Source organism: Oreochromis niloticus, linkage group LG7 (assembly GCF_001858045.2).
Source record: "Oreochromis niloticus isolate F11D_XX linkage group LG7, O_niloticus_UMD_NMBU, whole genome shotgun sequence".
Lineage (NCBI taxonomy): Eukaryota > Metazoa > Chordata > Actinopteri > Cichliformes > Cichlidae > Oreochromis > Oreochromis niloticus.
The window spans coordinates 6,039,081-6,059,606 of NC_031972.2; the positions used below are offsets into that span (position 1 = coordinate 6,039,081).

Consider the following 20,526-nt stretch of genomic DNA (forward strand, 5'->3'; position numbering starts at 1 on the left):
GATCCTGATCATTTGCTGATGATTTGCTGTTTATAGCACTTCAGATTTAGGTTTGCGATGCTGAAAAAGCAAAAAGCAAAACCAGAAACAGACACTTGGAATTCAGTACATATTGTGGACAATTTTAAATACTGTACAATACAGAAATCTCCGTTTCACGGCCACTTATTGAAGTAGTGTAGCCGCTCTGTCTCAGCTATCCAAGCTGACACTGGATGAGAAGCAGGATACGACTGACAGGCTGCCAGTCCAAAACAGTGCAAAAGTAGCTTTCAAACAGGATGATGATATGGACCATGGACAGTCAACAAACACACTGCAACTTCAACCGCTGCATGCTTGAAAGACCAGCTAACAAAAGCAAGTCATCATTTGGAGAAGGCAAAATAGAGAAAATGTTGATAATGTATTTCTGAATTCACTGAATTATATAACACAAGTATGGAAACACTTAAAATCCAAGCGTAAATGTCAGGTTTGTGTTAACACTGTAAATAAACGCACCTTACATTTAGTATCTGTTCCTCCAAATAACTCTACAGATCTTTTAAACTCTTTAGAAATGAGAGACAAAGTTACAGAAACCAAATGACACACAATGTCCATAGATTTATACCATGTTATTAAGTTTACTAGTATACATTACTATTGCAATTACTATATATTGGAAATCCTTAGTCTTACTGTATATGACTATTTTTATTTTTTCTATTTTTGAACTACTGAGTTGATACTGTATTTACATTTTTTTAACTTATATATGTTATAGGTTTAGTGCATCTTAACGGATATGAATATAAAAATATTAGATAAATAAAAATAAGCCAGCCTAGCACATTTAAAGACTACACACCAGAAACACTGCAGGTCTACAGTACATTTTCACATGTACTGTACCGATGAAAAAAACCAAAAAAACAACCTTTTGAATCATGGACATATTAGAAAAAGTTTTTAAGACTTGGTACAAAGTCCAGCAACTCAATAGCTGACATTCCAGTGTACAATCGGGCTGTTTCATCCAACAGCTCAATAGCTAACATTCCAGTCTACAGTACACAATCAAGCCATCTCATTCTGCCATGAGACAGGCTGAAGTTTTCATTGTCTCAGGGTGGTTATTAGCCCCAGAGACAGACAGAGCCAGCCAAGAGAGGAGTTAGGGCTGTCTGTCAGCTTATAATGTCTCCACACAACAGCCCAAACCTAAACTGACAGGCACACACCACACTGACAGCCCACCAGCACCACGCTATTGTTCCCTCGCAAATGGCCAGGACGCACCTATCAGTGCCCACAGAAACAGTGTGAGGCAGAAAGAAAACACGCAGAGACATCCATATACTTTAGGTCAAAGCAGTTCACATGAGCAACATTAGTGTAACGTTTTAATCAGAAGACAGTGCATTTTAATCTTCTATCGCAGTAATCACAGTTTTATAACACACTAACATACTGAACATTAATGTTAATGTGGTGGCAAAACTGAAACTTTTTGTAAACTGAAATGACTGCCAGCTCTTTTGAGAGATGGACAACAGAGCTTATACTGTTTATACTGAATATTTCTGTGTAAAATAAATGCACATCATAAAGTGTTACAGTGGTATACAGCAAAATAGGCTCTTTTAATGCAGTCAATTATTTTTGCCATGTGCAATCACTGACATCATTTTATTTTTCCCCAGTCTACCTGTTATGACATCTGTTTATTATAACCTTATTTTGTTTCCACAGTACATCGTGTGATTCTGTGCTTTACACCTGAAAATTCAGCTTGACATTTCCTTAAAGTTTGGAAATATCCTATTATCAGGTCTTACAAATCAGCTCTTTGCTCCTTCTATATTTCTGGAAAGCAAACGGGGAGACAGGAATTAATAAAAGAAACGGCTGAAATAAACTAGAACTATATCATTGTATTATTTAAAAATTGTATTTATTAATTCGTTTTTTGTGAAGAGAAGCCTTCACAAAATTCCTAAACAGTCACACCTGCATTGCAGGCAAAGGGAAGAAAGGGCATTGTGTTCATAGTAGTGGTGCTGGACAGAGAACGATGGGCTCCTGCTATTCTCCTTAGAGCACGATTGCTTATGTAACTTTAATGCACTTTAGTTATAATTACATAAAGTTATATTCATAAAACTTTAATCCTATTTTCTCATTCTCTGTTACTGCATAATGATTATTGGCAAATGACGCTGCAACTGAGGCTATATTCCCCAACCAAAATAAAAAATAAAAAACAGAACAGGGTCAGAATCAAATGTATCAGATTTCCACCACATGCAATCCACTTTAAATCTTTACATTCAGCAGCAGTTATCTACCTGTGTAGCCAACACAACAGTTACTTGTACCAGGAGCTTAAATGGAATTTCATGGTAAGAAGAATTAATCTGGACTGGTGGTGCAGCACTTGCAGGACGCTGCAAGGGAGCCTTCGGGCTTTGTTACCGTTAGTGCCTTACAACGACCCAACCTGCTGCTGCACTCGTTTATCCAGGAGTGGTCGATGGACCGCTGCGGGGGATGCAGCGAGATGATTTGATTTTATTGACGTTATAAGATACAAAGAACTCAGCTTTTACTTTTCTCTTGCTCTTGAAAGCCTGTGACTAACAATACCCTTAATGTCCCAGCATGTAAGGCAGAAGGACTCATCAAACACTTTTGCATTTGTTTTTAATTAAGTTTGATCTCCATTCCTCGTAGAGAAGAATATCCCGTATCACCATTTCTTCTTTCACCTCTGTTTTTCCACGAGGTTTCATCTCTTCTAAAATTTTAACATCAATATTCTTGTTTACTGATCAATGTTTTTTAAATTCATTGTGACCTGTCACTCCCGCTCACTCTAGGCATCTCCTCTAAAGTCTCCATTAGCTATCTGTTTACTCAAAAACCACCAGTACCTAGACTCAAGGCGGTCAAGCCACTATCACCAATCTTTATTCTAAGATTCCACTTAATTTCAATTCAATTTATTTATACAGCAACCAATCACAACAACATTCACCTCAAGGCGCTTTATATTGTACGATATACCCTACAACCATACATACAGAGAAGAACCCAACAATCATATGACCGCCTATCAGCAAGCACTTTGGCAACAGTGGGAAGGAAAACCGCCCTTTAAACAGGAAGAAACCTCCAGCAGAACCAGGCTCAGGGTGAGGAACCCTTGAGGAACTCAAGAGTCTAACTTCCAAAAAACTACATTTTATTCACAACGTTTTGCTTAATTTTGCTGCTGTAGCCACAGAGCCCCTGATCTTTGAGAAAAGAAGTTGATTTAAAAAGTCTTTTTTTCTAAACACTACCCTTTTTCTACATTTCAGCTATACTTTACTAAATCAAAGCTGAATCATTGTTTTGACACAACAGAGCAGAAACACTGTGGACTGCAGAGACACAAGCACGAGTCATCAGAACGGAAACTAAAAAATCTAAAAACAAGACTGAATATGATCTGGTCTGTATATGATCGGGTAAAGATTTTGACTTTTATAGGCTGGTTTTCAGAACCCTTTATTCACAAATTCATCCATTTAAGATTTTACATGATGAATGGAAAAATTGAGGATAAAAATAAGGTCTTGTGCTAATTATAAATGTCTGAGAAATGCAGTTCTCAGACACGTATCGCAGCAAGTAAACTCCAAGTGAATGAATGGAGTTATATCATTTATAGACGGCAGGGTGAATTCTAATTCAGGATGAAGCTATGCAATTTGTAGTTGAATCCTTCCACGTCACCTTATAGTTGCTGGGACTAATCCCAAGATGTAAAAATCACTGTTCCTTTAAGAATTGCAGTACATAAATATACGAAAACATGCCTTTTGGTAGTCCAGCGTATAGGAAATTATATATTATATTGACAGACATCCAAGCATTTGGGTTACACACACACACACATACACACACACGTATGCTCAAGCAAACCTGTCAGCTGTGTCCTGTTATGCACTCTTCTCTGTCTGCACTATGTTTCAGTTTTACCACACACACACTCACACACGAAGAAGAAGAGCTGAGACAACAGCTCGTCCTCCCAGTGTGCTATCCAGTGAATGCCTTCCAAAAATATCCGATCCCCTAAAGGCATAGTTCACTCAAAGGAAGTTTGCTGATGTTTACCAAAGGAATCTGATTTCATGCAGTGGCTAGCATTAAAAGCTGTCAATATGCATCTGGTTTAATAAGCAGAAAGATCAGAGATAATAATGCCGAGACATGATGTGGAGATGGGAGTGTCACGGTGGTGCTGCACGTTCATCAGCAGCAGCTCTGAAAATGTGTGTTTGCTCAGCGTGTATGTTGGTGTGTGGGAGCAATATTTCAGCTTGTTCTTCGAGCAACCTGTCATTAATCTCACAGTATGTTGTAAAAGCCCTCGAAAAATGGCAGGGCAGCCTAACCGCCTCAAATGATGATTATACCATATACATATATACACTGTTATGGTCTAAAATTGGTGGTTTTTATTTATACTTTTGATGTGTCGTGCCACTAGAACTTTTAATCCAACATGACAGGAAAGGATCATATGAAAAGATATGAAAATAAGACTGACACTTCAAAAACAGAGAGGGTGAGAACCCACAGAGAATCCGTCTGATGGTAATCCTACCTTCTGTCGAATCTCTTCTTCCATCTTGATGGGGGAGCCAAACTCAGCCACCTGACGGACTCCCTCACTGGCATAGCCTCCGTACTCCCACAGCACGTAACTTCTGGAGTGGGATGCACCAATCAGAGCTGACCAGTGGTTGGCACGTCCTACAATACAGGAAGTCACGAACACTCGTAACTCACTGAAGCTTATGACAACATGATTATTCATTCATCCTGACTCTGTGCTCATGTTTAACATCTTTAATTTATTTCTACTAGCAGTTTCAGTCACCAGAAGTTATCAGAATTGGTTAAGTTACACTTGTACAGGCGCTATGTGTTGGACTGTATATAGTGACTTAGTGAAATCTCATCATTTACCATGAGGAAACCTTTATAAACCAAATAATATATAGATATATGTCATCTAAACCTTCATAGAACACAGACTTGTTTGTTGTGTCTATACCAGTGTACTTACACTTGCCAAGTTTTGATTGTATAAGGCAAGCATATCCTAAAGCTGAGTTTGGAATGCTACACACTTCATATCCTCAATGGCTGCCATCTGGGCTACACATCAACCACATTTCAGACATCAAGATGAAGACAGTGCTAATTCTAACTAGCTAAAAGAGATTTTTAACAAGCAGAACATGTAAACTGGATTCGAACCCAGCACCTTCCACCGATTTATTCATTTATTTATTTACTGTGAGCTGTAGTGAACTTAAAAAAATGTCAATAGGCACAAATTATCAAACAGGTTTTTTATAGAGCCGTCATTTAAACAAAGAGACTTTTTATCTAAGCTGGTCCTTTCACCGTTTCTATCATCACGCTGCCATCTTACAATACTTTTATACATTTTTCATGCAGACCTACAGATCATTTACAGGTACCAGAGTGCACTGTGTACATTTATGCATCAGTCAGAAGATGGTGAGAAGCTGAACTCACTTGGATAATCTTTAGGATGTACTTTCTCTGACCAGTTTCCATAAAAGGTGAGTCTGTACTTGGCAGTTCCACAGGCACAGCACTCAATGGCAGGAGCTTGCGTAGCTTCACCCTCTACGAGGAGACAGAATGCAACCATGACAGCACAAACAAAATGACACTCGGGTGTAAAAATTTAAGGTTAATCGGGACGCAGGGCCCTGATTAATCCTAAAAACCACATTTCTGGAGTAAACAAACAGACACACTGACGTGCAACGTTTGATATAAATGCACACCTGCATAAATTACCTGGCGACTGACAATTTGGAATCACTGACAATGACACAAAATTACATCCCTGGAATAAACCGGTATTAAAATGACACATTAGCTTTAACTCAGACTCATAAATATTCAGATTTTGCCCAGGACCAATGTTTTGCAAAGATAGGTCAAGGGGATTTCTTGAATATTTATGAATCACCAAATTATTAAAAAAGAAAGCCTCACTTGACATCTAAGTTATAGCAGGATGACTCACAACACTGAAGGCACCTAACTTACGTCAGCAAATTGAAACAGGGCGGCTTGATTGGCTTGCATAATAGCCTGGAAAATTAGATTTCGGAGAGGTAAGGAGGATTTTATGAAAGTAAAATTCCCCTGAGATTAAGTTTGAGAAACCACTCGTCCAGGCTCTTTTTTTTATTGTACAATAAATGTGTGCATCAGAGCTTAGAGAGTCCTGTCGCCTTATTGTCTCACAAGAGCGCAGTGTTTATCAGGCTGGCTGTGAGCTTTAGGAAGCTAGTGTGCCATTTTTCTCTGCAATGAAATCACAGGTAGCATGAAAGCAACGGCTGGGCTCTGCAGTGAAATAGAAAGCAATATTTAAATTCCCATGACATCCAGGATTTGTTGTCCTCACAATTTTCCCCAGCTCGCTTTGTTGGTTTGAAATTTTTTTAAATATGGTATGAAATAAAGGGAGGTAATGCGCGCCAAAGACGGAGGGGGGTAAACTACACGTAGAGCACGGGACATTAGCAACATGATACGCAATCAAGGATTAAAAGAAAGACTTGATGGGCAGCTGTTATTACCTTTCTCGCACAGTCGAACGGTGAGAGAGCCTTCATCCTGGAAATAGATGACTCTCTTCTGGACAATACTCGCCCTGGAGACACAGAGAGAGATGTAGTGAGAACGGCAAAGAAAAGTGAAAGAAAACGGAGAGAAAGTTTGATAGTAGGAGGAGTGCAATAAGAGTATTAGATGGTTAATAGGTGACCACAGTGTTTTTTCCACTACGTGATCCATGTAATCTTCAGCGGAAGGGGGAGGGTAATGGGCTCCCCGAGGTTGGACAGGGAGTACACATCTTTTCACAGGAACAACGTCCTATTCTCCAAACCCCATGATACAATCATCCTGCTGCAATATGAAATGTATCAGAGCAATCATGGCCATGGACATGAAGAAGAGAGAGAAGGGATTACAGTCAGAGAAGGAATATAGATCTTTCCATGGATTTTAGATGAAGCCCGGTTCTAACTTATGAGCTAATACTGGCTGAAAATGAAACTCCCCCAGTGAAAATAGGCTGTTTTACCAATACTATTTACATTTCTCTTCAGGAAAAATGAACTGCATTACTCACACTGCACAGATAAAACTCTGTGTGCTCTGGAACTGCTATTGAAATTCTGAGGAAAAGGACAGGAAAATAGGATGAAGAAATTGTTGGAGGAACACTAAGGCACGATGGTCTTACAACACTTTTGCAATAGATTTGCAACAGTTCGAAAACATTCCTATGCTCTTATATATTTAGTACAGCTTTTCATAGTAGAAAAATTGACTATCACGAACACCAAGCTGCTGCCATTACATTTGCAAACTAAGAGTTAAGACACGGTTTATCCTTGATAAACTTGTTCTTCCCAATAAAACTTGCTAAACTTACTTTTCCAATATCTTGGTCTCTGGAAGGGCATCTAACTGACACTGGGTGTGTTTTCACACAGCTAAACTATTGGTCTGTAAAATGGTCCAGTGCAGCATAAAAGGACATCTTCATAGGCAGGAACAGGTCAGAACAGATCAGCACATGGTTATGGTTAAGGAAGCTTACACACAACCTGCTAGTGACATTTTAAAGAAACTGTTCTGACCAAGGAGATGATTAACTGGAATCATTCACAAGACAGTTTTAAAGAGCATAACTTGCCAGAAAAAGCCAAAAAAGATATCAAACATTTAAGAAGCATAACTGCTTTATGTAGTTTATTATGAGAGGATAAGAAGGTTGATTATCTCTCTCCAGAAAAACAGATATTTGAATAAACAATGTTTATATATTATATAAATATTATATATAATTAAATAAATCACTATAGTTTTGCTCATCAACGGCTTTACATACATATAATAAATGTACTCGTAGGAACCAGTTGCCAAAAAGGATGAGACACATCATTTAAGACACACTACCCTTGACTTGAGAGGCAAATAAATAAAAAATATATATAATTAGGCATATTATTGACAACAGGTCATTGTTAACAAGTACAGAGTAATGAATACCAATGTCAAATTTCAAATTGGATTTAAATATTTGACTACAGTAATTCTGATTTTCTTCCTCTGCCAGAAAACCAGAAAATCTTCCTGGTCAAATTTTGAAGGACAGGGAAAAACAACTGCCTTGATGATCTTGAGTTCTGCGACTTTGGAGTGCTTTTTCAGTAATTCATGTTTGTATTGCTTGCACATAAAAGAAATCACTGGATTAGTTAGAAGTTATAAGCTTCATATTTTTTCTCTTACTAAAAAAACCCAGAACGACTACATTTTAATGGAAATTGTGTCAATTGGATGCGGAGGCTTTTAAATTATAAAAATGTAATTACTTGTATTATGTTTGTGGGTCTTTTCTTTAATGTCTGATTTTAGTGCCTTGGTTTTCATATCTACTTGTTAGGTAGGTATTCAGGTTTCAATTTGGGGATTTGGATTTTTTTCCTCTAACTTTTCCGCTCGATATCCGTAACGTTTCTCACGAAATGCAGCCACTTTTCATCATGCCCCCAAAAATGTCTAGCATAACATGAATGGACGGTATGTTACTGCTTTGCATTAACCTCTTCCTAACCAGGGATAGTGTTGTACTCTCCAGCGAGGCTTCAACAGAGACTCAGAGGAGTGGTGCAGAATTTGAGAAAAACAAAAACAAGTTGTTGTTTTGTGTGTGTTCAAATCCCCCCACAGCCCCACAAATATGATTTTCAAAGGCCAAAAATCCCACACATCAAGAACCTCATAAAAGCAACACATGTTGATTGCATAGATTGTCCTGAGAAAATGAACCAACTTGATTGTGCATTATGGGACTGAAATTATACAAGCTTCCCCCCTACACACAGAGGTAATCAAGCTTCAGTCATGAAGCCTAAGATTCTGCAGATATTATGCAATTACACAGCGTACACCCATTATTATCCTAAAAGCCGTCTTTGTCTCACAGTAGCAAGAATTTCACAGCGACTCCACCTCATATTGTAGAGAGACATAAACCGAAAGAAAGTGAGCTGAACAACAGTGACGGTGGAGACAGAGGAGGGACGGGCGATATTAAGTAGGAGTTATCGGTTATATTGCTCCTATAAATCTTACACAGGCTGAATGGTGCAATATACCCTGCAACACGGGTTGACTGCCTGGGCATGAAATTGAAAAACAAAAGTGAAATATGCTGACTATTATTTAGGCACCCTTGACAGATTTAAAGTAAATGTCTTAATAGTTTGAATGGCATTAATTATCAGTTGGTTAAATATATAAACAACAATATATCAGGTAATATGAAAAGATACATTTTAACTTGCCTCCAGCTACACTTGCCTTACTTTATAAAATCCTCCCTGTACTAGACATACATCTTCAGTGCGATCAAGTCTGCATGTTTATTCAATTTAGTTATGAAATTTTGTCAATTTTAGGCCAGTACAAGCTCAGAAAAGAGCACTAGAGATGTGTGGGTGGAAACAAGTTGTAACACTGTTGCTGCTTTTCCCGCTGGTCCTAAAAAAGTCAAAGATTACCAAATACAACACTCCAGCAGTGTACAAATAGGGGCTATATGCTAGAATACACACTATAGGCACCGGGTTAGAACTGTTGCAACGTATATGCTGCACAATTATATGCAAAACGCTGTTAACAAGTGTAGTTCTGCTGTTCTTTGCATACCACAATTATCAACACGCCTTACAGGGAGGTGGCACAATAGTGTCAGTATTTGTCATACGTTTTACGTGAATAAAACTTTTTTTTTTTTGATGGGAGTGACCTTTTAAGTCTGGACTCCTGCAGCAATTATGTTATGGCCTTTCTAATGATCAACAGTCTCTTTCTCCCTTTATGTTGCTGAAGGTTTTTCCCTTTTCTTGTCTGCCATGTTGGGTCTTTGTTCATTCTTGGCTCCCTTTCAGGCTACTTCCAGTTTTATTCTGAAGTTTGGGGCATTCACTTCTTCTTTATTACCTTTCTTTTTCTAATGTGTTTTTTGTCCGTTCCCTCCAGCCCCATAGGCTGTCTACTGAACTACCTCTCATTTTTGCATTCCTCATTGAGTTTAGTTCAACTTCCTAGTTGTCATTTCTCTTGTTTTTCTTTGGTTTTGTTTTGTTCGCAGGTTTTTACGTCACCTCTGTGCAGGTTGTGTTTAACACCTTTTGAAATTAGGGGCAGCCTACCTTATTCCTATAGTATAGCTCATTTAAAGATGATTCTAACACCACACTGGCACTTGTGAATACTGCAGAAGTGAACATTTCTGTTACTGAGAAAGTTTTACTTATGGGTTACACATCCGCTGACCTTTAAGCAAAAAAATGAAGAAAAAAAAAAAATCACTGATGCACACAGTCTGCATTTTTGCTACACTTTCCAGCCTTCTGTACTCCTGTCTGGCATTTCCTTTTTCCTTCATCTCTCTTCTCTTCAGGTTTCTTATTAATCATACTTCTAATGTCTGCTCACTCTTCTTCTGGGAGGCTTTCGTTGGCGCTCCCCGCTGAATCTTTGGTATGCTGTTTCGATTCATGTGGGGAGAGCCCCAGGTGGCAAAACCAATACCTACAACTGTGCAACTGTTCATACAAAAATATCCATTTCACTGCATGATAAATGCTCAATAAAACAATAACAAACAACACAGAAGCAAGGAGAGGAAACTCAACATGAAAAAAATAAAGAATCAATTATCCTGTTTAGTACTACTCTGTGCATTTACTCACCTATAAGCAAAAACTGTGTATGCGGAGGAAACAATCCAATAAAATGTAAGGCACACGTTACATAATGATGCATTTATGTTTGCAAATAGGAAGCTGTTAATTGATAGACAAGGATGAGAGCGAATCCATAAAAATATGAATTAACCATTCAGTGCTTGTTCTGTTTTATTAAACGTTTGACGAAACATCGTTTTGTAGAAGAGTAATTATGTTACAGTTTGCAGATAAGCGATTATGAATCGCATTGGGTGCACCAGGAATCAATTTTTAATTATGTAAGGCTGCATTTGTTGGTTTGTTTAAAGTGGAAATGAAAGCAAAAAACATGTCAGTAAATTGAGTTCAACTTAGTAATTTAAAGGGTAAGAAAAATGCTGGAGGGCATGTCAAAGTGAGTAAGTTCATTTCATACACTTAACTCCACAACTCTAATGCCATCATTATGTTTTATGGGGACCTCTGGCCAATTTAAATGCTCGTTGTATTAATGAGAAATTAAGTGTTGTTTTTGAGCTGTGTGTTACACGAAGCACAAGAGATGAAACATTACATCGAGGGTGGGAACTGAAGACATTGCAATCCTTGACTGCATTATGGTGGATCTGGTGAACTCAAGGAATAGCCAAAGTGACGATTTAAGCCATTTTTTACTATAAATTTCTGGATGGAAATTAATTGCAGTCCAATTGCTGTTTCAGCCTATATAAAAAACTTGTTAATACAAGTCGTTAATATGGGGAGTTATTGTGATGTCAGGATTCACCACCGCCTGCCTGTGGTGCTAGCTAAACACAAGGGGGTCCAAAAACCCCATTTGAGCTCAAACAGTCCAGCAGGAATCAGGGACAAGTGTGAAGGTTGAATAAACCCACCCACATGTTTGAGCCTCACAGCAGGCAAAGCAAGAATCAATCTAGAAATAATCAATTTCTTTTTCTATGAATGTATTTGTTTTAGTGTTCTGAGAAACCCAACGTTAACAAGAACTGTGTTTTAAAGGCTGGCCATACTTTAAATAGTCTAGTTTTATAATCAGTGAAAAAGCCTATTCTCTTGTTTCTCAGTGAATCAGGACAGAAGAGTTTAAACTCTGCTGTCAAACAGATTCACTGCAGTCAGACTCGTGCCGTCACTGAGCAAGCAGATGAATTGTGGCCTCATCCCCTTCCTGGAGTCCTTCCACTAACGGCTTCGGAATACTGATGGAAAGATCAGGCAGGAGGTCAATCTGAGGTGAAAATGTGATGAACAGATGGCTGAAGGGCAGAATTGGAGAGAGGAGGGAGATGTTTAAGTGTAAACCTGATCAACAAAGTGATCAACAGACGGCAAAACTTTCCCCCCGATCTTCCCCCATGCACACTCACTTTCTCTCATCTCTATCCATCTCTCTGTCTAGCTCAGCTCTCGGGGGAAACGTTTCCCAACACGAAAAGATTTTTCAGGAGTTTGTAAAGATTAAAGAACAGATTCAGGCTGAGCTCATCAGAGCTACAAGAAGGACCTTAGTGACCTGGTGTGGAAAACAGACAAACACACACATACACAAACACACATCCTGCATCCACAGTTATTAGTATACAGGCTCCTCACTCTTGTGAAAGATAAAAGTCCTAACAAGGTAGAAATAAGAAAACCTTTCAGCTCTTCATAACATGCAGCAGTTGAGTCTGGATGATGCTTTGAAGATGCGGGAAAGGAGGGAAAATGTGGGTGGCTCACCATTATTAAAGTAATCTGAGATGATTTGACAGTTTCCCTACGAAAAAAGAAATGCAATCAAGTCGTGTTTACTACAGTCTCAAGATATAAACAAAACCCTGTAAAGCCAAAAGTTTTCATCTACTGAGGTTTGAAGATCATTTCGAAACGACGGGTGCTCTAGTGCTGTGAGTTTTCTTTTGATAGTTGATGATAGTTTATGTGGGCAGATTAAGAGCTTTGCTTTTTGGTTCAAAAGATGGAAATATTACCACCAAAAGAAGAAGACGAAAACCTTAAATGTTACAGAAACTAAAAGTCAAATAACTACATGTCATACATGAAAAGTTGTAGTGACAGCTTATTGCTGTGTCATGGGGGGAAAATCACTGAGGCTCACTGAAAAATCATTGTAACATAAAAATTTCAGGGCTGAGAAACAGTTAAAAAAAATAACCAAATCAACTTCAAAAGAAACTCGAAGTATAATTAAAAATTCATATTCTAATTTTCCTTTAGCATGACTTTTTCAATACCAACGTTCACCATCCATATCAATAATAATATGCATAATATCAATTTTATTTGTATAGCGCCAAATCACAACAGCAGTCACTCCAAGATGCTTTATATTGTAAGGACCCTACAATAACACAGAAAACCGCAACAATCAGACAGCCCTCTGAGCAAGCACTTGGCGACAGTGGGAAGGAAAATCTCTATTTTAGCAGGACGTAAGGAAGGGACAGCCATCGTGACTGGTTGGTGAGCAGGGGAGGGAGATGCAGTTAATAATAACTAACGATTAAAATACAAAGTGGTGCATAAACACACGGACAGTGGAAAGTGGTGAGTGAAGAAGAAACACTCTGCATCATGGCAAGTTCCCAGCAGCTTAGACCTACTGAGATGGGATTAACAGAGGGCTACCTGAACTGGCCCAAACTATAAACTTTATCAAAAAGTAAAGTTTTCCTGCTAATCTCAAAAGCAGAAAGGATGTCAGTCTCCCAAACCGGGACAAAGCTGGTTCCTAAGAAGAAGGGCCTGGAAACTGAAGGCTCTTCACCCCATTCTGCTTTAAAGTGCTCCTACCATATTTATATCATAGTTTCAACAGCAAAACTCCACCAAACATCCATTAGTCCCTTCATGCCACACTCATCTTCAAACTGTGATTCCTTCTGTGTTAAAACAACCTTCTTATATAGTTATTTTTATATTTTTTATTTGTTGGGTTGTGCAGTTTTCTTGCTTCTGTCATCATATTGTGAACAACAATGAAATGTAACCTCTGTATGCAGCAGATCTTTTCTAGGGTACCAGGGAGACGGTGTTATAGACGGTAGTTACTACTGTAACTAGTGTAAACTTGGAGCAGTAAGCTTAGAGCTTTGTTTGATTTGGGTGTGATGGGCTGTGGGTTCCTTGGACTGTCTCAGAGAGAGCGATGTCTTATTGTCAACAACATCACTGGCTGAAACACAGAACTGAGTAATTCCAGAGATGTGGGAATTAGACCATTAGAAGAGTTGCCGTGGTGACAGGATGTGATCCCTGTTTGTTTGTTGAAAACTCTGGAAGTTTTCTGGCACATATTCTTTGTCAAAACAACAATTGTTCAAGTTTCCAAATCAATGATATTTTGTCACAATGCGTTTTGCTCTAAGTTGGTGTTGGGAAAATCTTATTTTTATGACATCATGATTATCAGGACTTTGCATGTTGCTCATGTCATCAGCAAAAGGTCAAAGTTGATCGGTACAAACTACGTATATACAAATAGCCCTGACTCACTCAGCAATATCATGGTTTTAATTCTTTGAGTAAATAGAATCTGATATTTTATATTTGCCAATTATTCAACCATGAAAGAAATGAAAGCTAGAGGAATAAGCCTGTTATCAAAATATAAGTAAAAGGCAGATCATTCAGTTGCTATAATCTCTTTTTTCCACTGAATTATCAGAAAGCAGATAAGGCATGCAGCAAATCAATGCTCGTTTCTCTTCCACTACATTTCAGACATTAAAGTGATGCATTTTTGCTTTTGAAACATTCTCTTATATTCAAGCTCAAAGTTGGCTATATAACAAAGTTGTTTGGAAAAAATGGTTTTAAATTGATAAGGTTATTTTGGTTGTAGTGTTTAACGGATTTCAAATATGTTTTTCATTCTTGAAAATCTCATGTAGTTTCCTCCTGTACTTATGAGCAAAAATGCATTATGAACACAAAAAAAGAGGTGGGCTAGTCATGGCGTTTCTCAGATTTGACCAATTTATATGTTGAGCCTCCACACAGACAAAGTTAAAGAGACAACTTTTAGATGGTTTTGGATGTGTGTGAAGGAGGGATAGTAAATATATCGTAGGCCTCCTAATAACAGGAGGATGAGAGGAAAACCACAAAGAAGATTCATGTATGAACTGAAGGAGGACATGCAGAGCGTTGGTGTGACAGAGGAGGATGCTACAGATAGCGTGAGATGGAGGCAGATGATCCACTGTGATGACCCCTAAAGGAAGCAGCTGAAAGTAGAAGATATTGATCGAATTTGCTTTATTTTTAAAGGGCACACATTATTCTCCTTCCCTAGTGCCTTCAAGCCACATTGAAGGCTTGAAGGGAGGCTGCCCCTTCCAAACAACAGGTCTGAACAACAGATGGGTAAGGGTTCTGTCCCTGAGATGAGCATGTGAGGGATTTCCACTCTCACTGACATTATATAAGGTCCAGAGTAGTAAAACCTTACTAACTAGTGACGCTACTGTTCTCATTTATTGCCAATGGATCTTGATTTTTGACATTTCAGAAGATGTCACATGTTCAAAGTAAGAAACTTGCTGTTACACATAGTGGAACTTTAACAGTAGCTGCTAGGACATATTTTTCAATCAGTAGAGACCAAAATAAACATAAACTACCTAAACTGTAGGGATAAGCCATTACAATTAGATTCAAAGATTGTATACGGTGGATAGGGTATGCACTCATTTATATATTAATGTAAGGTACATTTATATTTAACAAAACATCCCTAAATTTAGGGAAATGAAAAGGATACCTTTTGGATTTAGAATGTATGAAAGGGTCACGACCTCTGCAACTGACCACTGATCATAAAGAGAAGTGAGACATTTTAAAGCACACACTGAGTGCAAATCACAGTATGAGCAAGCCTGTAGAAGCTGCTATGCAAAGCTTTTTGTCCACCCATACATTTCTAACTATAGCTGCTTTCACACTTGCACTGCCGCCCCGTACTTTTCTTACATTTCCCGGCAGAGCTTCTCTGCGCTCTCTAACAAGGCAGCACCCTCGCCTAGACCAACAAGAGCATTTTCCATTTGTCAGAATGCATCTGATGAGAAGATGTCTACATATAGGAAAGGGCAACTTTGGACAAGGTCACAGCACAGTTCAGAATGTCTCTGGACTTTGAAATTCTGCACAGCTGTTCTCACATCCTCATCACAGATAAACACGAGTTTGGCCAACACTAAAAAAAAACGCAGCGTTTCCACCAGAGCTAATTCTGCTCAGCGATAAAACAAACTTACTCAACAAACGTTGGCAAAATTAATATTCAAACATTTCCTCCTTTCAGCCGTTCAGACACTGACGATGGCAGACACAGTTTTGTGCTTTATATAACAGTAAGTATATAGTGTATACAAATAGTTTATTTATAAAAGTGCTTTTTTGTACTTGTAGTATCAGAGCCAAAACTTCTAAGTCCCAAGAACATAGAAATCAAGCATTAAAAATAAATACAGTGAAGCTAAATATGCAGTAGAAAATAACGAATACAGTGCCTGTGAGGTTTTTTTTACAGCTTGTTTCCCTCAGCCGGAGGCTACACATTGTTTCCAGACAGAAAAAAAAGCCAGATGAATGACAACAACTTGACCAGTTGAGGGGGAGGAGGGCAGGCCTGACAGTACACTACCTGCCTCCAGGAGAGAAGTTACACACAGTTGTTGTTAGTTCCAGTGCCAGCGAGAGCTGAGACGAGCAGGTATAGCACATGATAGAGAGCGCTATTTAAAAGCTGCTGACATGTTCTGCTTGCCAAGAAACCGGTGAGCGTGTTTAACAGCCGGCTTCTTTCAGGTGTTCTCAGCTCACACATTCCTGTGTGAACTTTAGAAAATCGCTTCTTCCAAGTTTCACAAGAAGCAGCGATGTCAGGTATGAACATAGCAGTCGTGATATCATGAATATTTTCATCATTGCCTAATCAGTACAGTTTTTACTTATCATTTGTTATGTAAACTCTCAAAATGTATTATTATATTATTAACTCTAATAATATAATAGCTATTACTATCCACGACACTGTCTTTGTGCAGTCTGTGTGTGTAGTGTGTAATGGGTAATACCAGTAAGGGGGCCAAACAGCCCACTGACTCCGACACTTTAAGCCCCTGTTTTGTGATGGCACGATGTGCATCTGAGGTAATGTTTAGTCAACACTGCAATAATGTAATTTAAAATTTCCATCACTTATAATAAAACAAAATTAGATGCTGGAATCAGAAAAGTTATTAATTGTTTAGTTTAGTTATTAATTGATTATTCAATCTGTAATTCATCAATGTTGATTATTATAGGACTGTAATCACCATAGAAACCGCTAAGATCTGGCAGTTGTTTCAGTAAAAGTCAGACGTAAAGGAAGCAAACCTACAGTTCAATCAGGTTATCTACAGTAGGCACACCCACAACCTCAGAAATAATCCCTTACGTGCATTACAGCTCGACACTCTGATGGGGTTTTATAATTGACAGTTTTAACAACAGACACATTTTTTATTCTCTTGGGAATTTCTTTGAAACTAATCCGACCGTCTGACAGACTCTGGAAAACAAAATAAAACAAATAAATAATACTTTGTTCAAAAAAATTAGAGGAACACTTTTTAATCCGAGTATAGCGACAAGTCAATTAAATTTCTGGGAATTTGATCGGCTCATTTAGGTAGCAGAGGCTGTTGTTAATCAGCTTCAGCTGTTTTGGTGTTAATGAAATTAACAACAGGTGCACAAGACGGGCAACAACGAGACAACCTGCAAAATGGGAGTGGTTTTGCACTCCTCATCTTTTCTGGAAGGAGGCTGCAGGGAAGACCCAGGACACACTGGGGATCTTTCTAAACCTGTCGGTTCACTTTCCCAGCAACAAAGCACGCAAAATACAGGAGTGAATGTACTAGCAATTAAGTACACAACAATAAGAACAAAAAAGGCTTCCAAAACAGTGTTTAACCTAAAGTAACATAATGAGACAGAGCTAAAAAAAAAAAAAAAAGAAGCTCACAGAGAAAGATTTTTTTTCTTCGTCTGTTTGCAGTTAAGACCAAAACAGACAAACAGAATTTGCTTTTGCAACAAACGATTAACATCTCCAAAGCACTGACCCCTGTGTGTTACTTTCTTCCATGTAATGCAAGTTTTTCTTAGCAACCCGTGCACTGCGGCTGATGTTCGGTGTGTAAAACACAAAGCAACTTTTCTTTTAAAGTTTAAAAGCAGATCTTGCTTTTCACCACTATATTTTTTAAAAAAATAAGAAATAAATATATAAACCTGCAGCTGATTTTGTAATTAAAAAAAACAAAAAACTAAACAAGCCCCTCTTTTTAAATGCTACAGCTGTCACTAACAGCTTTATCACCCCCCTTGCAAAAAATTATAATTGCAATGATTCCAAAATAGCAGGTGTTGAAGTTGGCATCGAATGAAATACACAATCCCAGAGGCTTTCTCCAGCACTGAAACGACCAGTGGGCTCATACGGGGGGAGAAGTACTGGAACGCTCCCAACTGCAGGGAGCTGTATTTGAAAGTGCCTGGAATGAGCCGAGAGACATGTGTTTGACGTTGTGGACTGACAGCATATTTTTTTCTCCAAGCGAGTGAATGCTGAGTGGGATGAAACAGATCGCAAGATAAAGAGAGGCGGGGAGAAGAAGAGCATTCCCACAGTGGGATGAAAATGTGTAGCTTTGCTGTGAAGATTGCTAGAAGAAGTGAAGTTGCCACTCTCAGAACTGGCCAGGGTAAAGCTACATGATTTGTGAAGACAGCTGCCTGTGTTGTCCACTAAAGCGGTGTTTTATAGCACAAACCTACTGCAAAGTATCTCCTTCCTGGCTGGTGTGAATCTGCTCCTCGACACTGTGAACAGCATCACGGGAAAAACAGAATAGAGCCAAACAAAGATAACATGACGGGCACGTTACAACAGCAGAGAGCAGACCGTTAAAAAGAAGACGAAGTGAGACGAGGAAGGCGAAGATGTTAAATGAGGTAATACTAAATCTCTATCTTGCAGCTGACAGACAAAAGTGACAGAAAAACGAGGTGAATTTGCATAGCAGATGTTCCACTACACAGGGCTAGATTTATTGAACCGGCAGACACTGGGATGGCTATGTGCCATCTGTCATACAGCAAAAGCAGATAAATTAAAAGTAACAGCTGTGAGTATACGGTGGAGGTGAGGGCAAGTTATAGCAACTCGCTCAGTGGAGGAAGAGATGCATGTCGGGGAGGTTATTCCCTTTGGGAAGTCGCATTGAAGAGATGGAAACAAGCGAGAGAGAGAGAGAGAGAGAGAGAGAGAGAGAGAGAGAAAGCTAAGAAAAAGAAGGCATACCTGTGGAGAGAAGAGGAGAGAGGCAGACACTTTCAGAGGTGTGCTCCCTCTGAGTTATCTCAGTTTATCATTTGTATTCTCAAGTTGTCAAAAAGTGGCTCACAGCTACATATTGCCATAAGTCACTGTAGCTGTCTGAGCCCACACATCCATCATTTGTTTTTTCCTCGCACATGGCCTGAATTACACGTCACACTCCATCATGTATTAACGGGAAGAGCTATTTGTTTTCTGAGAATATTAAATTTGTAGAAGCATAAAGTGTAGTCATTGTGCATAACAATCATCCCCTTCTTTCACTAAAATCAGCTTTGTATGTTCCCGCTCTGTTTCTCTCCCATCATTTTCATTAAATTCCAGAAAAACAAGTAGCTTTAAAAAAAAATGGTCTAATAATAATAAATGCCTTTGATTAGTTTGAATCTCAGAGAGAAACATTTTTTTCCTTTTGTTTCTATAAATGTCGAAAATATTTTCATGTACTTTTACATAAACCTTTAGTTTCACCTTTACATTTTACTAATGCATTTGTAAAAATGGACATAAAATCAACATTTTACTGACTGATTGCGAACAATAAAAACATTACCCAAAGGCAACGGTCAATCCAGACGGCCAACACTCTGTGCTACACCGCAAAACTGCTCAGGAATGACTCCAGGGACACAATGAAAACCCAGAGTTCTTACTGTCGAGCATCAGCAGGATGTGACCGAACTGGATCCGCCCTAAAAGCCCCAAGACTGAAAGAGCCAGACCACACTTCATCCTCCAATCAGTGGTTTTAATGTTGCGGCTCATCTGCATATTACAGCCCAACCAATATATGCATATGTCCGATACGCATATATCAATACGTGTCCTTCCTATCATTAGAATTCGCATACAGAGCATTTTCCCACCTTTTTTAATTATTTGAGGAAACACTGTTATCACTGTAAAAAAAAAGAGCTCTTATTTTATGGAGGCTTTAAAATAACTAATAAAGGGCACAACACTGAACAGTTATTGTTCTTCCAGTGCGTGTCTAGACAAAATAATACCTCCTGATACAGTGCACCTTCTTCAGAGTTTCACAGCATTTCTCCTCAGAGTTGCTGGCGCCATTTCACACATGCACATAAAGCTAAGGTCACACACGCTCCTGAAATTACACAGAGGTTTAGAGCCCCACCTGCTTCAAACCACAAATTGCCCCCAGTAATCACCATCCATCTCTCCTTTGTAGAGCTGGTCCCTTCACAGAAGCTAATGCGTGCACCATCTAAAGAAACACCTGGCATCAGCTTACTT

The 20,526-nt window shown here is 38.7% G+C and overlaps 1 protein-coding gene across 1 annotated transcript in view; it reads right to left on the minus strand.

Annotated features, from left to right (window-relative positions):
• spon1b (spondin 1b) overlaps window positions 1–20,526 on the minus strand; it is a 105,782-nt gene that overhangs the window by 69,221 nt on the left and 16,035 nt on the right. Inside the window, exons 4-6 of the mRNA XM_005449361.4 lie at window positions 6,672–6,745; window positions 5,587–5,700; window positions 4,643–4,791 (exon numbers count right to left, since the gene is read on the minus strand). Of these exons, the coding sequence (XP_005449418.1) occupies window positions 4,643–4,791; window positions 5,587–5,700; window positions 6,672–6,745 (337 nt within the window). The remainder of the gene's footprint in view (window positions 1–4,642; window positions 4,792–5,586; window positions 5,701–6,671; window positions 6,746–20,526) is intronic.